At 45.2% G+C, this 20,400-nt stretch overlaps 1 protein-coding gene across 2 annotated transcripts; it reads right to left on the bottom strand.

Moving 5' to 3' along the window:
* Positions 1–159: 159 nt before the first annotated feature.
* Positions 160–20,200, bottom strand: epm2a (EPM2A glucan phosphatase, laforin). Of its 2 annotated transcripts, none has more exons than XM_078213362.1 (4): positions 19,607–20,200; positions 18,503–18,677; positions 10,447–10,688; positions 160–3,624 (listed from the first exon to the last, which is right to left on the bottom strand). In XM_078213362.1, exons 1-4 carry the CDS (start codon positions 19,845–19,847, stop codon positions 3,344–3,346), a joined length of 939 nt encoding a protein of 312 aa, XP_078069488.1. In that variant the 5' UTR covers positions 19,848–20,200; the 3' UTR covers positions 160–3,343. The 2 variants fall into 2 exon arrangements, with proteins under 2 accessions (XP_078069488.1, XP_078069489.1); XM_078213363.1 differs by having other exon boundaries at positions 19,670–20,024.
* Between the last annotated feature and the right edge of the window lie 200 nt (positions 20,201–20,400).

Here is a 20,400-nt window from a genome sequence, read left to right on the forward strand (position 1 = left end):
AAAGCCTGCAGCTTGACGTGGAAGCACAGGTTGTGGCACCAAACCCCACTTGGATATTTGAGCTCATAATCTAGGCTGACATATAAATGCACGATAGTTTTCTTTTTGTAATGTCCTAACTATGTTTTAGCAGAAAAAGACTTGGTTTGCACACACACATTCAAACAAACACACAACAGGTTTTATTGAAGAATTCTTTGTTCCGCATCAGAATACAAAACTGAAAGTAAAACAACAGCCTGGGCATACATTAAAGTTTATTTATTAGTGTTGTAAGTAGGCTTACATTAACATTGCAATGAAGTTACTGTGAATATTCTCTAGTCACCACACTTGAACGCCTGTTCGGGTGCACTGAGGGAAAATTTAGCACAGCTAATGCACTTAACCAGCACGGCTTTTGGACTGTTGGAGGAAACCAAATCACCTGGAGGAAATCCACACACACACACACGGGGAGAACATATAGACAGTAACCCAAGGGACCCGAGTTCAATTCTGGCCCCAGGTCAATGTCTGTGTGTAGTTTGCACGTTCTCCCTGTGTCTGCGTGGGTTTCCTCCCACAATCCAAAGATGTTTGGGTTAAGTTGTTTGGCCATGCTAAATTGCCCCTTAGTGTCAGGGGGAATTGCAGGGTAAATGCATGGGGTTACGGTGGGATTATCAGTGCAGGCTCGGTGGGCTGAATGTCCTGCTGCACTGTAAGGTAATCTATGATTCTGTAAAAAAATTAGTAGGGAATAATTGAGTGCATTTTGCTTCTTGTTTTGTCTGTGGGAATATGTCAGCATAATTGGCTGCTTGCCCTGCTTGAAGACATCACTGCTCGACCTTTGGAGGTCCCTTTGACCTAGTGCCAGATTCACACTGATGTCAGGAAAGGGGCTATCCATACCACAGAGACTACTTGATCTTTATTGGCAGCTATCTTCAAGGTCAGCAGTGAATACTGTCGCAGGGCCTCCGACCACAAAATCTGAGCCTATAAAAATGTCAACCAAATTGGAAGAGATTCAAACTACAGCAGCACTGACTGACAACAACTTGTTACTGGGATTTTACATGGGCAATTGCAATGTTCGATGTTAATATAAAATTGGTGGCACGGTGACCAGCACTGCTGCCTCACAGTGCTAGGAACCCGGGTTGAATTCCCCCTTGGGTCACTGTCAGTGCGGAGTTTGCACATTCTCCCTGTGTCTGCGTGGGTTTCCTCCGGGTGCTCCGGTTTCCTCCCACAGTCCAAAAGACGCGCTGATTAGGTGCATTGGCCTTGTTAAATTGCCCCTTAGTGTGCCCGATCAGACGTTGGAGTGTGGCAACTAGGAAATTTTCATAGTAACTCCATTGCAGTGTTAATGTAAGCCTACTTGTGACAAATTTTTAAAAATTACAATAGGAAGTATCCACACACTCAATCCTTTAATATATGATTGTTACTGCAGTTTGTGCTTTTTCTGAATAGTACAGTCAAATATTCATTCCTTTCTCATGGCTCAGTATTGGCATGTGTGCTTGTACATGGCTCAATGGCCTGTATATGACAATAGTCATGAAAGTTACAATAATTATAGCTTATCATAGCACTAATTCTGTGGCTTTGCTGTATTTTATTACATACCTATTTTGTCACTCTCCCATAGGTCCCTAAATGACATCTACCAGTCCTTGGCTAAAAGGATGAACAAGTCACCCACCCCTCTGGTAATTTCGCTGTATACTCAGAAACTGGGATGCAGGACAGGCAAAAAGGTAGTTAGTAGCAGTACAGCACTTATTTTTCCTTCAGTAGGTTTGGAGGGTTGAGTCCATCAAGAGAATTTAAAACAAACATGAAGTGATAAATGTAAGATCGTGATAATAAATCCAATAGGGAATTCTGTTTCTTTGCCCAAAGCGTGATGAAAATTTGGAAGTCGCTACCACATGACGTGGTTGAGGTGAATAGCATAGATGTCTTTAAGGGAAAGCAAGTTAAGCAATTGATAGATTCCCTACAGTACAGAAAGAGACCATATGGCCCATCGCATCTGTACTGACCACCCAGGCCCTATTCCCGCAAACCCATGCATTTACCCTGCTAATCCCCCTGCCACTAGGGTCAATTTAGCGTGGCTAATCCACCTAACCCACACATCTTTGGACTGGGAGGAAACCCATGCAGACACGGGGAGAACATGCAAACTCCACACAGACAGTGACCCAAGGCCGGAATTGAACATGGATCCCTGGCTCTGAGGCAGCAGTGCTAACCACTGTGCTACCGTGGATAGGGAAAACTGTAGAAGGATATTCTGATAAGAAAAGAGATGGGAGGAGACTCGTGGAGGATAAACACTCATAGATCTGTTGGGCGGAATGGCCTGTTTGTACTATAAACTCATGTTCCCCAATTTCAGATATAAATGTGTGAGACTCCAGGTTGTATTCCAATTTATTGATCTCTTAAGGTAAGTGGCTACCTGGTGATACAACTAACTGATACCTTAACATTTGCTACTCCATATTTGCCATTTGGCTAGCCAGTGCTATGTGAAGCCGTGGATGTTGTCCACAGGAAAGAGAGAAAATCACAAGGCAAGGTTCCTGATGCCATCTTTCACATACCTTTCAATGGCAAGTTACTGAACAGGATTTAACTCCAGGATTGCTGCATGCCCCAGTAAGGTTTTTGGAAAGAGAATTGTAAATAAACAATACTTTCTTTGGGGTAGCACAACAGAATCAATCAGTTTCTACCCAGTGTTGTTGGTGAATAAACATGGCCTACTCTCAATACTTTTTAGAACTGCATATAAGTATTTTTCTTCCTCGCGTTGGAACATGGGTGGCAGAGTGGTTAGCACTGCTGCCTCACAGTGCCAGGGACCTAGGTTCGATTCCTGGCTTGGGTCACTGTGTGGGTGGAGTCTGCAGGTTCTTCCCGTGTCTGTGTGGGTTTCTTCCGGGTGCTCCGGTTTCCTCCCACAGTCCAAAGATGTGTGGGTTAGGTAGATTGGCTGTACTAAATTGCCCTTTAGTGTCAGGGAGGCTAGCAGGGTAAATATGTGGAGTTATGGGGACAGGGCCTGAGTGGGATTGTTGTCAGTGCAGACTCGATGGGCCCTCTGGCCTCTTCCTGCAGTGTAGGGATTCCGATTCTATGAAATTAAAAGCATTAACTCTGGCTAGGCAATGGAAAATGGAAGTATTAACTGATTCTAGGTGGTTGCAAGGATTGTCTGTTCAAAGGTGTTGGGCTACCCTAACATTCAAATCAAAATGTGCACTGATTTTAAAAAGAAAACACAACTCACCACCCATCTTTAAAGATGGTCTTTTTAAGGTGTAATTAATAATAACTAACAGTTGTGACACACAGAAGAATGAACATGTCCAAATTTTTGATAAAATTCGTCCTGGGCGCGTATCAGAGCCTCTTCATCTATGTACACTGCAGGTCGTTTGGAGGTCACAAAGTACTGAACTTTTCTAAGACTCCATCCAATGATGTACATCAGATACCCGCACACTGTAGCAGTTGATCTACCTACTCCTGCATTGCAATGGATATAGACAGTGTGACCATTCTCCAGCAGTCCATGAAGCAAGTACACAGCCTGAGGTAGCATCTTCACCCTGCCTGATGTGAGACAAATCAGAGAGAACCAAAGAAAGTTTGTCAGGAAGTTTCATTGCTTTGAAGTCAAAATCTTTCACTGGTCAGAAGAAGGGTAATTTGACCACTTTATAGTTTAACTGCAAGTCCAAGGAAGGAAATAAAAGGAACGCTTAAAATATGTGTGGAACTAGTCGTGAATGACCCATCATATCAAGAAGCAGTTTACCAAATGAAACCTTCTATTAACTTTATTCATCAAGTTGTTTAACAATACAGAAGATTGTGGGAAGGAAAGCAAATCGAACAAGGTAATGCTTTATTTACATTGCACATCTTATAATTTGGATGCATTAATTAATTACGTTTGAGCACAACTGGGGTGGTACAGTGGTCAGCACTGCTGCCTCTCAGCACCAGGGACACAGGTTCAATTCCTGGCTTGGGTCACTGTCTGCAGAGTCTGCACATCCTCTGGGTGCTCTGGTTTTCTCCCACACTCCAAAGACATGCTGGATAGGTGGATTGGCCGTGGTACATTCATAGAATCATAGAATCCCTACAGTGCAGAAGGAAGCCATTCGGCCCATTGAGTCTGCACCGACAGCAATCCCACCTGGGCCCCATCCCCGTAACCCCACATGTTTACCCCGCTAATCCCTCTTAACGTATGCATCCTGGGACACTAAGGGGCAATTTAGCATAGCCAATCCACCTAACCCACATATCTTTGGCCTGTGGGAGGAAACTGGAGCACCCGGAGGAAACCCATGCAGACACAGGAAGAACGTACAAACAGTGACCCAAGTCGGGAATCGAACCCAAGTCTCTGGAACTGTGAGGCAGCAGTGCTAACCACTGTGCCACTGTGCTGCCCAAATTGTTCCTTAGTGTCAGTGGGATTAGTAGGGTAAATATGTGTTGTTATGGGATAGGGCCGGGTGGGATTGTTGTCGATGCAGACTCGATGGGCCAAATTGCCTCCTCCTGCACTATAGGGATTCTATTCTATGGGAAATGGAATGCCTCTTGGGTTCGTGGGACCTCTCTGAGCTATCACTGTCAGGAATTACATAACTAATACAATGATGTATTTGCCTAGAAAATGATTAGAATGTGCAACTTATCTAATAAGGAATGGATAACATGTTTAAGAGGAAGCTAGACAAGTACATAAGGGAGGAGGGAATAAAGTCTTTGTTGATCAAATAAAATAAATGGGGGAGGAAGCTCTTGTGGAACATAGACCTGGTGGATTGAGTTAAGAACATAAGAACTAGGAGCAGGAGTAGGCCATCTGGCCCCTCGAGCCTGCTCCGCCATTCAATAAGATCATGGCTGACCTTTTTGTGGACTCAGCTCCACTTTCCCGCCCGCTCACCATAACCCTTAATTCCTTTACTGTTCAAAAATTTATCTATCCTTGCCTTAAAAACATTCAAAGAGGTAGCCTCAACTGCTTCACTGGGCAGGGAATTCCACAGGTTCACAACCCTTTGTGTGAAGAAGTTCCTCCTCAATTCAGTCCTAAATCTGCTTCCCCTTATTTTGAGGCTATGCCCCCTAGTTCTAGTTTCACCCGCCAGCGGAAACAACTTCCCTGCTTCTATCTTATCTATTCCCTTCATAATCTTATATGTTTCTATAAGATCTCCCCTCATTCTTCTGAATTCCAATGAGTATAGTCCCAGTCTACTAAGTTTCTTCTCATAAGCCAACCCTCTGCACTCCTGTTTCTGTGCTATAAAGGGAGAGGAGGAGGCTCGGGTGGAATATGGGCATTGGCAGTGAACCTAATTACCTGTTTCTGCGCTGTTTATGTACCCTCCATTCTTCACTGCCTCTTGGGCATATCTTGGGGATCATAGATAGATGTAGTGTACCTAGATTTCCAAAAGGCCTTTGTTTAGGTAGTACATAATAAATGAATGAATAGGGTCAGCAAATGTGGAGTGGGGACCCATTGTAAAGTGGATACCAAGCTCTTTCCAAAGCAAAGCAGAGAGTATGGGTAACGAGTACTTAGGAAAATAGGAATTAGAAGCAGAAGTAGACAAATCTATCTCTGCAATTCAATCAGATCATGACTGATCTCTCCCTGGTCTCAAATCCACCTCCCCACCTGTTTCCCATATCCCTCTTTCCCTTTTTTATCAGAAATATATCTAACTCCTTCTTGAAACCATTCAGACTCCACCGCGCTATGGGGGGCAGCGAGTTCCACAAATTCACCACCCTCTGCGAGAAGTAGTTCCTCCTCATCTCAGTGTTAAATCTACTGCATCTCAACCTGTACCTGTGACCTCTTGTTCTAGATTGCCCCATAAGAGGAAACATTCAGTCTACATTACTTTGGTCTAAGTTTACTTTATTAATCCTTTTTTAAATTTTATATACCTCGATCAGATCCCCTCTCATCATTTTAAACTCCAGCGAGTACAAGCCCAAACTGTTTAATATCTCCTCATACGTCAACCCTTTAATCCCCGGAACCAATCTGGGGAACCTCCTCTGAACTGCCTCCAATGCCACCACATCCTTAGTTATTCAGAGTGGCAGATGATAGAAAGTGGGGTTGTCACAAGTATCAGTTCAGAGACCTGGACTCTTCACAAAATATATCCACAATTTAGACTTTGAAATCAAAAGCACAATTTCTAAATTTGTGTATGATATCAAATTTGGAGAACTAGTCAAAACTGAGGACGATTGCAACAAATTATAAGAAAACATTTTAAAAACTTCTATATAAATGGCAGTTGAATTTCAACATAGATAAGAGTGAGGTATTACATTTTTAAAGAATAAAGTCACAAATAAAATGTGATAAGTACAAATCACATAGGAATGGCACTAGTCAGTAAGGCCAGAACAAAAACAATGGAGCTATGGTAAACTTATAGAACTTTGCTTAGGCAACACTTGGAAGTACTATGTACAGTTCGAGTTACCATGTTTTACAGAGGATCATAGAATCCCTACAGTGCAGAAGGAGGCCATTCGACCCATCGAGTCTGCACCGACCACAATCCCACCCAGGCTCTATTCCTGTACCCCATGCATTTACCCTGCTAATCGCCCTCACACTAGGGTCAATTTAGCATAGCCAATCAACCTAACCCGCACATCTTTGGACTGTGGGAGGAAACCGGAGCACCCGGAGAAAACCCACACAGACACAGGGAGAACGTGCAGACTCCACACAGACAGTGACCCAAGCTGGGAATTGAACCCGGTTCCCTGGTGCTGTGAGGCAGCAGTGCTAACCACTGTGCCACCGTGCCACCCTAAAGTAGAGTAACAGGAGAGGGGTAAATAATTTACAAGAATGATTTCGAACTTGTGTTTATACAAGAACAGAGGACACTGGAAAAACTCAGCAGGTCTGCCAGGATCTATTAGGGGAGTAACAGAGTTAACGTGTCGAGTCCTTTAGCTCTTTGTCAGAACTGAAGGGAGGGAGAATGTGTTAGAACTGTAACAACTGCAACAAAAAGTAGCAACTTTAAGAAGTTGGCAACTGAAGGCACGGCCAGCACAGGTGCAGCAATAAAAACTGTGACCCTCAAAACGGCAGACTTAGAGGAGCGCAGGTAGTTCAGAGGGCTTTTCGCCGAGAGAAGAGTACAAAGATAGGAAGGGGCAAGGCCAGGGATGAGAACAAAGATGAGAATTTTAAAATGGAGGCATTGCTTAATGCTGATGCAGGTCAGACAGTGGTGGGTGATAAGGACATGACAAGAATTTTGAATAACAAGTTTAAGGGATAGAAGCATAGAAACATAGAAGATTGGAGCAGGAGGCCATTTGGCCCTTCGAGCCTGCTCCGTCATTCATTACGATCATGGCTGATTATCCAACTCAATAGCCTAATCCTGCTTTCGCCCCATAACCTTTGATCCCATTCGCCCCAAGTGCTATATCCAGCCGCCTCTTGAATACATTCAATGTTTTGGCATCAACTACTTCCTGTGGTAATGAATTCCACAGGCTCACCCATCTTTGGGTGAAGAAATGTCTCCTCATCTCCATCCTATATGGTCTACTCCAAATCCTCAGACTGTGACCCCTGGTTCTGAACTCCCCCACCATCAGGAACATCCTTCCTGTATCTGCCCTATCTGGTCCTGTTAGAATTTTATAAGTCTCTATGAGATACCCCCCTCATTCGTCTGAACTCCAGCGAAAACAATCCTAACCTAGTCAATCTTTGCTCCTACATCAGTCCCGCCATCCCCGGAATCAGCCCAGAATCCCGGCTAGCCTAGCCAGCAATGCCCACATCCCATGAATGAATACAAAAAGCGAGGCAGAGCTGGGTGATGGCATGGCGGTGGAAATAGGCAGTCTTAGCTGTGCCATGAATATGTGGTTGATAGCTCATATCTGGGACAAATATGACACCAAGGTTGCAAACAGTCTGAGTCAGCTTCAAACCAGCTGCAGTCAATAGCTAGGAAATAGAATTTATAGCTGGAACAGAAGTCAGTGGTTTTGGTTTTCCTGATAGTTGGAGAAAATTTTGATGTAAGAGCTATGTAATGGGGTGGCACAGTGGTTAGCACTGCTGCCACTCATAGAATCATAGAATCCCTACAGTGCAGAAAGAGGCCATTCGGCCCATCGAGTCTGCACCGACCACAATCCCACCCAGGCCCTGTCCCCATATCCCCACATATTTACCCGCTAATCCCTCTAACCTACACATCCCGGGACACTAAGGGACAATTTAGCATGGCCAGTTAACCTAACCCACACATCTTTGGACTGTGGGAGGAAACCGGAGCACCCGGAGGAAACCCACGCAGACACAGGAAGAATGTGCAAACTCCACACAGACAGTGACCTAAGCCGGGAATCGAACCCAGGTCCCTGGAGTTGTGAAGCAGCAGTGCTAACCACTGTGCTACCGTGCCAGGGACCACTGTGCTACAGCGCCAGGGACCCGGGTTCGATTCCCAGCTTGGGTCACTGTCTGTGTGGAGTTTGCACATTCCCCCTGTGTCTGCGTGGGTTTCCTCCGGGTGCTCCGGTTTCCTCCCACAGTCTAAAGACGTGCTGGTTAGGTGCATTGGCCATGCTAAATTCTCCCTCAGTGTACCCGAACAGGCGCCAGAGTGTGGCGACTAGGGGATTTTCTTCATTGCAGTGTTAATGTAAGCCTACTTGTGACTAATAAATGAACTTTAAACTTTTTTCTATCTTAAAACTTTTTCTTTAAATCCTTTCAATGTAATCAACATTCTCAGCTCACTTTCTGTGAGAACACAACCTTGACTCATAAAAGTAGTTTAACAAAAAACACCCTGCCCCTTTGTGAATGATTTCCTTCAGTTCCAAAAAAAATTATTTCTGTATATTGGGTGGCACAATGGCACAGTGGTTAGCACTGCTGCCTCACAGCGCCAGGGTTAAATTTCTGGCTTTAGGCGACTGTCAATGTGGAGTTTGCACGTTCTCCCCGTGTCTGCATGGGTTTCCTCCGGGTGCTCCGGTTTCTTCCCACAGTCCAAAGATGTGCGGGTTAGGTGCATTGGCCATGCTAAATTTCCCCTTAGTGTCCGAAGATGCATAGGTTAGGGGGATTAGTGGGATAAATATGTGGGGTTATGGGGATAGAATGGGATGCTCTCTAGAGTCAGTGCAGACTTGATGGGCCAAATGGCCTCCTTCTGCATTGTAGGGATTCTATGATATCCAGGTGCATTACTCAGCACAAAAGACTAGTTTTCTGGATGTGTTGATATTTAACAAAAACAAGCTCTTGAGAAGATATTTTATTTGTTGTCATTCAAATAACTGAAGGTACAACTTGTCATCAAGCACTCAGATTAACTTGACTCCATCTTTTAGGATTCTTAATGATCAAGGAACAGGATAAAAATACCCTAAGGGTGTTTTTTTGAAATGGGAACTTTCAAATGAGGAAGGGTAAATTTGCTACATTGGAATTTGTAAGTGAGTTTGTTGACCCGTCTTGTCTCCCAGTTTCCAAATGCCTTGATGTAACAAATGTTACCCTTGTTCCCAAATCCCTCCACTGCCTTGCCCCCTCCTTATCTCTTCCAGACCCATCAGCCTCCATGGCCTCTGTGCTCCTGCATCATGACCCTTTTGTTTTTCACCCCCTCCCCCTGCACTGCATTCACTCTTCCATTGGTGACCTTGTCTTCAGTTGCCTAAGCCCTGAAGTCTGGAATTCCCTTCTCTGCCTCTCCAATCCCTCTCTCCTCCTTTAGGACCCACCTTAAAATCCATCTCTTTAGACTAAGCTTTTGGTCATCTGCCCGCATATCTCCTTCTTTGACTTGGCACAAAATTAGGATGTTCATGTAAAGTGCCGAGGGATTTTGTCAGAAGTCGCTCTATAAATGCAAGTTGTTAGTTATCTGTGAGCCCATATTTTGTGTTCTATATTCTATATGGGCAGCACTTGGGCACAGTGGTATGGGTGGCACAGTGGTTAGCACTGCTGCCTCACAGTGCCTGGGACCTGGGTTCCATTCCCGGCTCGGGTCACTGTCTGTGCGGAGTTTGCATGTTCTCCCTGTGTCTGTGTGGGTTTCTTCTGGGTGCTCTGGTTTCCTCCCCCACTCCAAAGATGTGCGGGTTAGGTTAATTGGCCATGCTCAATTGCCCCTTAGTGTCAGGGGGACTACCTAAGGTAAAAATGTGGGGTTACGGGCATAGAGCCTGGGTGGGATTGTCATTGATGGCTCGATGGGCTGAATGGCCTCCTTCTGCACTGTAGGGATTCTATTTATTTTTCAAGATGCAGCCACTTTTCGTTGATAGCTTTATGTCTCTTACAGTAAGCAATGATAGTCAAGACCAATACTCACTCACCTTCTGTACTCATATCTGGAGTTGGCATCCACACATAGGCTAAGCCAGTGTCTTTGTAGAGTTCCATCATGAATTCAGGTCTCATTGGCTCTGCTTTGCGGTTACATCCACACGAATTGTGAACCACGTCCCACTCCGTCTGGAAGTTCATTACCGCAGTCACCCCCAGCTCGTGCTTGAGTTTAATGGTCACATGTTCTATCTGTCGAGGACAGCTGCCAAGCCAAATCCTGGGCAGAATCCTGCAGGCAATCAGAACCACACTCAATTCATTGTGAATATATTCCAGCTGTTACATAACACTTCTAACTAAGTTAACCGTCACAAGGAACCCACCTTCAAATGGTAAGAGACAGTTTACACCCATAGAAAGAGCAGATACTTGGTATAACATATATTAAATATATATTATATAAGAGGGATATATATTATATCCTTATATATATTATATAAGGATAACATATTAAAACAGCGATGAGGAGGAATTTCTTCAGCCAGAGGGTGGTGAATCTGTGGAACTCTTCGGTGTAGAACGCTGTGGAGGCCAGGTTATTGAGTGTCTTTAAGACAGATAGATAGGTTCTTGATTAATATGGGGAAAAGGCAGGAGAACGGGGATGATAAAAATATCAGCCATGATTGAATGGCGGAGCAGACTCGATGGGCCGAGTGGCCTAATTCTGCTCCTATGTCTTATGGTATCCTTTTTTTTTAAAGCTTATTTAAAGTTGTCACAAGTAGGCTTACATTAACACTGCAATGAAGTTACTGTGAAATTCCCCTAGTCACCACACCCCGGCGCCTGTTTGGGTACACTGAGGGAGAATTTAGCACGGCCAATGCACCTGACCAGCACGGGGCATCCCATTTTAGGAAGGATGTGAAGGGTTTAGACATGAAAAGGATTCCAGGCACGAAGGACTTGAGTTACAAGAATAGATTGGCAAGACTAGGGTTCTTCTCCTTGGAGAAGGGAAGGTTGAGAGGAGATTTGATGGAGCTGTTCAAAATCATGAGGGCTCCAGACAGCGTAGATAGGATTTTTGTAGATAGGATGGTTCACTAATGTCCTTTAGGGAAGGAAATCTGCCATCCTTACCCAATCTGGTCTACATGTGACTCCAGACCCACGGCAATGTGGTTGACTGTCCACTGAAATAGCTTAGCAAGCCACTCAGTTCAAGGGCAATTAGGAATAGGCAACAAATGATGACCTTGCCAGTGACGCACACATCCCATGGTAGAATTTTAAAAACTACAGTGAGTGGTTTGGATTGTGCAAAAAAGTAAGTCAGTGGGAGTACAGCTATATTAAGTTTCGAGGGAGTACGGCAAGGCTGGATAGCCTCCACTTTAATGTCAGGAGTATTACAGGTAAAATGGATGAGTTAAGGGCGATGATTGAGACATGGAATTATGATATAGTAGCCATCACAGAGATGTGGTTAAGGGAGGGAGGGGCAGGATTGGCAGCTCAACATTCTGGGATATAGAATCTTCAGGTAAGATAGGGGAGCGGGTAAAAGAGGAGGAGGCATTGCATTATTAGTTAAGGAGTCAGTTGCTGTAGTAAAGAAAGAAGGTATCCTGGAGGGGGCATTGAATGAAGCTTTGTGGGTAGAGTTTAGGAATTGAAAAGGGGCAGCTATGTTGCTAGATGTTTATTATAGACCCCCAGATAGTCAGCAGGAAATTGAGGAGCAAATGTGTGCACAATTCACGGAGGTGTGTAAAAACAATAACAACAGGGTAATTATAGTAGGAGGTTTCAACTTTCCCAACGGTGTAGTTGGGAGTGATGTTCTGAGGTTGATTGGAGGCATGTTATTGAGGACTGGGTGTGGAATTAAATGGGGAGAGCTTGGAAGAAATGTTGTTCCATTTTCCAGTCTTTACTGTGAGCACCAAAATATAAGAACATAGGAACATAAGAAATAGGATCAGGAGTAGGCCATCTAGCCCCTCGAGCCTGCCCCGCCATTCAACAAGATCATGGCTGATCTGAAGCGAATCAGTTCCACTTACCCGCCTGCTCCCCATATCCCTTAATTCCCTTACCGATCAGAAATCTATCTACCCGTGATTTAAACATATTCAACAAGGTAGCCTCCACCATTTCAATGGGCAGAGAATTCCAGAGATTCACCACCCTCTGAGAGAAGAAGTTCCCCCTCAACTCTGTTCTGAACCGGCCCCCACTTATTTTGAGGCTGTGCCCTCTAGTTCTGGTTTCCCTTCTAAGTGGAAATAATCTCTCTACCTCTACCCTATCCAGCCCCTTCATTATCCTATATGTCTCTATAAGATCACCCCTCAGCCTTCTAAACTCCAACGAGTACAGACCCAATCTGTTCAATCTCTCCTCATAAGCTACACCCCTCATCTCCGGTATCAACCTGGTGAACCTTCTCTGCACTCCCTCCAAGGCCAATATATCCTTTTGCAAATAAGGGGATCAAAACTGCACACAGTACTCCAGTTGCAGCCTCACCAGTGCCCTGTATAGTTGCAGCAAGACCTTCCTGCTTTTATATTCTATCCCCCTCGCGATAAAGGCCAACATTCCATTCGCCTTCTTGATCACCTGCTGCACCTGCAGACTGAGTTTTTGCGATTCGTGCACAAGGACCCCCAGGTCCCTCTGCACAGTAGCATGATGTAATTTTTCTTCATTTAAATAATATTCCAATTTACTATTATTTCTTCCAAAGTGGATAACCTCACATTTGTCAACGTTATATTCCATCTGCCAGATCCTCGCCCACCCTATCCAAATCTCTCTGCAGACTTTCCGCGTCCTCCCCGCAATTCGCTTTCCCGCTCATCTTCGTGTCATCAGCAAACTTTGATACCCTACACTCAGTCCCCTCCTCCAAATCATCTATGTAAATGGTAAACAGTTGAGGCCCCAGCACCGATCCCTGCGGCACGCCACTGGTCACCAACTGCCAACCAGAAAAGCACTCATTTATTCCAACTCTCTGCTTCCTGTTAGATAGCCAATCCCCAATCCACGCCAACACCTTACCCCCAACTCCGTGTACCCCAATCTTCTGCAGCAACCTTTTGTGAGGCACCTTATCGAATGCCTTCTGGAAATCTAAAACACCGCATCCACTGGTTCCCCTCTGTTAACCGTACTAGTCACATCTTCATAAAAATCCAGTAAATTCGTCAAACACGACTTTCCCTTCATGAATCCATGCTGCGTCTTCTTGATCGAACCATTCTTATCCAGGTGCTCTGCTATTTCCTCTTTAATGATGGACTCCAGCATCTTCCCAACTACGGACGTTAAGCTAACCGGCCTGTAGTTACCCGCCTTTGTCTACTTCCTTTTTTAAACAGCGGCATAACAGTAGCTGTTTTCCAATCAGCCGGCACTACCCCAGATTCCAGCGAATTTTGATAAATAACTACTAACGCATCTGCTATTACCTCAGCCATTTCTTTCAGTACCCTGGGATGCATTCCATCCGGGCCCGGGGACTTGTCTACCTTCAGTCCCATTAGTCTACCAAGCACTACCTCTTTAGTAACAGTAATTGTATTAAGGACCTCACCTCCCACCAACTCTCGATCTCTAATATTCGGTAAACTATTTGGGTCTTCCACCGTGAAGACTGACACAAAGAGCTTATTTAAAGTCTCAGCCATTTCCTCGTTTTCCACTATTAAATCCCCCCTCTCGTCCTCCAAAGGTCCAACATTCACTCTAGCCACTCTATTCCTTTTTATATATTTGTAAAAACTTTTACTGTCATTTTTTATATTTTGAGCTAGTTTGGTTTCATAATCTATCTTTCCTTTCTTAATCGCTTTCTTAGTCGTTATTTGTTGTTTTTTAAAGCTTTCCCAATCCACTAATTCTCCACTATTTTTGGCCACTCTGTACGCATCTGTTTTTATTTTAATACTCTCCTTATTTCCTTCGTTATCCACATCTGGTTATCCCTCTTCTTACAGTCCTTCTTTATCACTGGAATATATTTTTGCTGAGTACTTAAAAAAATCTCCTTAAAAATCCTCCACTGTTCCTCAGCTGTCCTACCTACCAGTCTGCTCGCCCAGTCTACATTAGCCAATTCCGCCCTCATCCTATCGTACTCCCCTCTGTTCAAGCAGAGGACACTGGTTTGGGACCCTACTTTCTCACCCTCCATCTGTATCAGAAATTCAACCATATTATGATCACTCAACCCAAGAGGATCCCTCACAAGAAGATCCTTAATTCTACCTGTCTCATTACACAGTACCAGATCTAAGATAACTCGCTCTCTCGTAGGTTCTGTAACATACTGTTCAATGAAACTATCCCGACAGCATTCTAAGAACTCTTCCTCAAGCCCTTCACGTCCAATTTGAGTCGACCAATCAATATGCAGGTTAAAATCCCCCATGATTATTGCCGTTCCGTTTTTGCACGCATCCATTATTTGCTTGTTTATAGCCCTCCCCACCTCGAAGTTATTATTTGGGGGCCTATAGACCACGCCTACTAGTGTCTTTTTCCCCCTACTATTCCTTATCTCCACCCACAACGATTCCATGTTTTGCTCCTTAGAGCCTATGTCGTCTCTCACCACCGTCCTGATATTACCCTTTATTAACAGAGCTACCCACCTCCTTTTCCTTCCTGTCTATCCTTCCTAAAAGCTTGAAAAAAATATATAATTGTATTAATTAATTAACCAGAGATAGACGGGGATAGGAAAACTGTTATAGTGAGAAAGGGGAAGCTTGTCCAGGATGTTTTTTCTCAATTGATTATGTTGCTACTCCAACAAGCAAATAAACTTGATCTAGTTCTGGATAATGAGAGGCAGAAAGTAAGTGACCTAAATATAGGAGAACGTCTGGGAAGTGCTGAGCACGATATAATTAGATTGTGTAAAAACAGAAGAGGGAGAAAGAAAAGCCAAGAACCAAGGTACTTGACTGGAGAAAAAAAATCAGAGTGGGATCAAAAGGAACATTGTTCAGATTAAATGGAGGAAAATAATTGACAAATAAAACCACTGGTCAAACAATGGAAAATATTTGTACAGGAGATGGAAAAGGTACAAATCAAATACCGATCTTTTTTCCCGTACAAGGATATATGTGAAGCTCCACAGTTCATAGAATCCCTACACTGCAACCCATCAAGCTTGCACCAACAACAATCCCATCTATCCCCAGAACCCCACTCATTGATTCTGTCTACACTTCCCGCTGCCTGGGAAAAGCAGCCAGCATAATCAAGGACCCCACGCACCCCGGACATACTCTTCCACCTTCTTCTGGCAGGAGAATGATACAAATGTCTGAGGTCATGTACCAACCGACTCAAAAACAGCTTCTTCCCTGCTGCCATCAGACCTTTGAATGGACTTACCTCACATTAAGTTGATCTTTCTCTATATCCTAACTATGACTGTAACACTACATTCTGCACTCTCTCCTTTCCTTCTCTATGAACGGTATGCTTTGTATAGCATGCAAGAAACAATACTTTTCACTGTATACTAATGTGACAATAATAAATCAAATCATATTAGCCCTACTAATCCCCCTGACACTAATGGGTAATTTAGCATGGCCAATCAACCTAACCTGCACATCTTTGGAGTGTGGGAGGAAACCGGAGCACCCGGAGGAAACCCACACAGACATGAGGAGAATGTGCAGACTCCCACACAGACGGTCACCCAAGCTGGGAATCGAACCGGGTCCCTGGCGCTGTGAGGCAGCAGTGCTAATCACTGTGCCACCATGCCAATGAACAGGAAAATCAAAGTTAAGACGTTAAAACAAGGTAATTAGTCCGTTAGAGAGCAAATGTATAATTAAAAAATGCTGCGGCTACAACAGCCAGCCAGAGGCTGGGAATTCTGGGTCGAGCAACCTACCACCTGACTTCCCAAAGCCTGTCCACCATGTACAAGGCACAAGAATCAATGTTGGAAGAGGTAACCTGGTAGGGCATTTACTGGCATTTAAGTTAGTATGCAGATGCAGCATGTAATAAAGAAGGCACATGGAATGTTCGCATTTATTGCAAAAGGACTGGAGTATAAAAGTAGAGAAGTTTTGTATAGGGTGTTGGTGAGACCACATCTGGAGTATTGTGTCCAGTTCTGGTCTCCTTATTTGAGGAAGGATATGGTGGCATTGGAGGCACTTCAGAGGAGGTTCACCAGATTGGTTCCGGGGATAAAAGGGTTGACGTATGAGGAGAGATTAAACAGTTTGGGCTTGTACTCGCTGGAGTTTAGAAGGATGAGAGAGGATCTGATTGAATTTATAAAATTTTAACAGGGATTGATAAAGAAAATGTGGACCAAATGTTTCCTCTTGTAGGGCAATCTAGAACAAGAGGTCACAGGGTATAGGTTGAGAGGCGGTAGATTTAAAACTGAGATGAGGATCAGCTACTTCTCACAGAGGGTGGTGAATTTGTGGAACTCACTGCCCCATCGCGCGGTGGAGTCTGAATCGTTGAATGGTTTCAAGAAGGAGATAGATATATTTCTGATAAAATAAACAGGAGAAAGGGATATGGAGAACAGGTGGGGAGGTGGATTTGAGACCAGGGAGAGATCTGATTGAATGGCGGAGCAGGCTCAAAGGGTTGAATTTGCCATTTCTGCTCCTAATTCCTACGTTCCTATGTTACCATATGTTGCTTATCTCCTGTTTCCTTACATAGCTGAGATCTATACAGGGACAAAGGAAACCTATGGCTTATCAGCCAAAGCTCTCTGTCTGAGACAATGCCTATTTCCTACTGACTAACCGGACATTGCTGAAAGACACTTTTATCAAAAATAGAGCAAACCAAACCCATCACAAAATTAATATCAAAGGAACTCCAATAGAGCATGTAGGAGAGACACAGAAAGCGATGACAAAGTGAAACTCACTACCACAGGGAGTCGTTAAGACAAGTAGCATAGATACATTTAAGGGGAAATTAGATGAATACAAGAGGATGAAAAAGAAGCAGAATTGTTGTTGTTACAGTGAGATGGAAAGAGGGCTGTTGTGCAGCGTTGCCACGAGGAAAAGATCGGTCAAAGCAAAAATGAAAGTAAAATAATGAGGATGCTGGAATCTGAAACAACAACCGAAAATGCTGGAAAATCTCAGCAGGTCTGACAACATCTGTGGTGAGAGAATAGAGGTAACGTTTCGAGTCTGGATGACCCTTCATCAGAGCTGAGAGCAAAAAGTTGGTCAAAATGGGCTGTTTCTGTGCCGTAAATATTTTGACATTCCATGTATTGATGTAACCTGTAAACACCCTATGTGAATGTGTACCACTACTGGGCAGAGCAGCTAGGTTGCCATCACGCAAACCAGCCTCCCATCCATTGACTCAGTCTACACTTCCCGCTGCTTCGGCAAAGCAGCCAGCATAATCAAGGAGCCCACACACCCCGGACATTCTCTCTTCCACCTTCTGTCGGGAAAAAGATACAAAAGTCTGAGGTCACATACCAACCGACTTAAGAACAACTTCTAAAGTTAAAGTTTATTTATTAGTCACAAGTAGGCTTACATTAACACTGCAATGAAGTTACTGTGAAAATCCCCTAGTCGCCACACTCTGGTGCCTATTCAGGTACACTGAGGGAGAATTAATCATGGCCAATTCACCTAACCTGCACAACTTTGGACTGTGGGAGGAAACCGGAGCACCCGGAGGAAACCCACACAGACACAGGGAGAACGTGCAAACTTCACACAGACAGTGACCCGAGGCCGGAATTGAACCCGGGTCCCTAGCACCGTGAGGCAGCAGTGCTAACCACTGTGCCACCGTGTTGCATCTTCCCTGCTGTCATCAGACTTTTGAATGGACCTACCTCATATCAAGCTGATCTTTCTCTACATCCTAACAATGACTGTAACACTACATTCTGCACTCTCTCGTTTCCTTCTCTATGAACGGCATGCTTTGTCAGTATAGTGCGCAAGAAACAATACTTTTAACTGTATACGAATACATGTGACAATAATAAATCAAATCATTTCAAACCAAATCAAGATTCGGCATTCCTGGCTGCTTTACCTGGAGTAGTGCATAGCCTGGTGATCAGCGATGTGGAAGTAGAAATCTGTCGTGTGCTTCATCTCATTTGTGCACCCGCTGCCCTCGATATAATGTCCGACTGGGTAGCAGTAAACGCCATCCACCAAGTTGTTCTCGTCGTATTCACAACAGCGATCGTGTAATGGCCCATTTCCTAAAAGAGGACAAAGAGAGATCACTCTTCTCTGGGCTGAGTAGTGCTTTCAGAAACCAATCATTGCGGGGGGGGTGGCGGCGGGGGGCTGGGGGCGGGGGGGGGGGGTCGCTGCATTATCGGAGAGGCCATCTTTCAGATCCACTGAACTGTGGCCCAGTCTACCCTGGATATAGAGGTTCTAACAGTCACCAGTTTGAGGAAGTTCTGGAATTTCTTGGCCAATGTTTATCCCTCAACCAACATCACCACAACAGATTACCACGGTGGTCAGCACTGCTGCCTCACAGCACCAGGGACTCGGGTTCAATTCCGGCCTTGGGTCACTGTCTGTGCGGTGTCTGCATGTTCTTCCCGTGTCTGTATGAGTTTCCTCCGGGTGCTCCGGTTTCCCCCCACAGTCCGAAAGCCGTGCCTTTCCAACCAGCCCGCAAAGCCAGTGTTCAAAGTTACCAGTGAGTGAAGTGAAAGATTTTGCCAGATCTCCAGCCACGGGCCATCTCTCTCTCCGGGATTTGCTGTTGACTGGCTCATCAGTGAATAAATGAAGGAGAGAGACAGCCTTAGACTGGAGGAGCAGCGAACATTGTGCTTCATGGATAAAATACTCCCCACATGACTGGATGGTGCTTCATACAGCCGGCCTGAGTGTCTGTGTCCAGTGTCTGTCTGTGTCCAGTGTCTGTGCCCAGCGTCTGTCCCCAGTGCCCAGTGTCTGTGCCCAGTGTCTGTCCCTAGTGCCCAGTGTCTGTGTCCAGTGTCTGTCCCCAGTGTCTGTCCCCAGTGCCCAGTGTCTGTCCCCAGTGCCCAGTGTCTGTGTCCAGTGTCTGTGTCCAGTATCTGTGCTCAGTGTCTGTTCCCAGTGTCCAGTATCAGTGTCTGCCAGTGCCTAATGTCTGTGTCCAGCGCCAGTGCTCAGTATCCTGTACCTTCCCAGATGAACTGGCCGTGGATTTTTTTGGCGAATTTGAACCAGAAGGTGTCTGTGCTACCTTCCTGCAGCGGCACCTCTGCGCTCCAGAAGGAGGGTTCATTCAGGGAGCTGCCAGCCTCCACCATGGGCAGTGCCCGCTCCGGGTCCCAGTGGCCCAGCTCCGGCCTGGAGCCGCATACGAACAGCTGCACATCCCGCTGCTCCAGGGTCACCACCAGCCCAAACCTCAGCAGCATTGCCAGCCCGCAGGCCCGGCCCCACAGCCCGGGGGAAGCGGGGACTAAATCCCGGGGAGGCAGCAGCAGCAGCGATTCTCCCTCCCCAACACCCAACACCGACTGCCGCTGCAGAGCGGAGCCCAGAGAACAGCGACTGGCAGGGAGTGTGGCTGGATCCCTGTCCCTGCCTAAAATAACCCTGTGTGTCTACACCCAGTGACCAGAGAGAGAGAGATCACCGAGAGACCAGAGACTGGCTGAATCATTCTGCCTGCCCAAAATAACCCTGTGTGTCTACACCGAGAGACCACTGAGACCAGAGACTTTGGCTGGATCCCTGTCCCTGCAGCGTCTCCACCAACTGAGTGACCAGAGAGTGAGTGAGTGAGAGAGAGACAGAGAGACCACTGAGTGACCAGAGAGTGTTTGAGAGTGGCCAAAGGATGGCCATTGAGAGAGGGTGACCAGAGAGTGAGGGAGAGTGACTGAGTGGCCAGAGAGTCATAGAATCATACAATGCAGAAGGAAACCATTCAGCCCATCAAACCTGCACATACCACAATCCCAGCCA

The sequence above is a fragment of the Mustelus asterias genome, chromosome 5 (genome assembly GCF_964213995.1).
Source record: "Mustelus asterias chromosome 5, sMusAst1.hap1.1, whole genome shotgun sequence".
Lineage (NCBI taxonomy): Eukaryota > Metazoa > Chordata > Chondrichthyes > Carcharhiniformes > Triakidae > Mustelus > Mustelus asterias.

What these genes read in the sequence shown, in the direction of transcription:
- epm2a (XM_078213362.1), bottom strand. Translation starts at nt 19,847, where the DNA reads ATGCTGCTGAGGTTTGGGCTGGTGGTGACCCTGGAGCAGCGGGATGTG. An exon ending in CGGCCAGTTCATCTGGGAAG is followed by an intron (nt 18,678 to 19,606) that starts GTACAGGATACT and finishes GTCCTCTTTTAG; the next exon opens with GAAATGGGCCATTACACGAT. An exon ending in CAGGCTATGCACTACTCCAG is followed by an intron (nt 10,689 to 18,502) that starts GTAAAGCAGCCA and finishes GATTGCCTGCAG; the next exon opens with GATTCTGCCCAGGATTTGGC.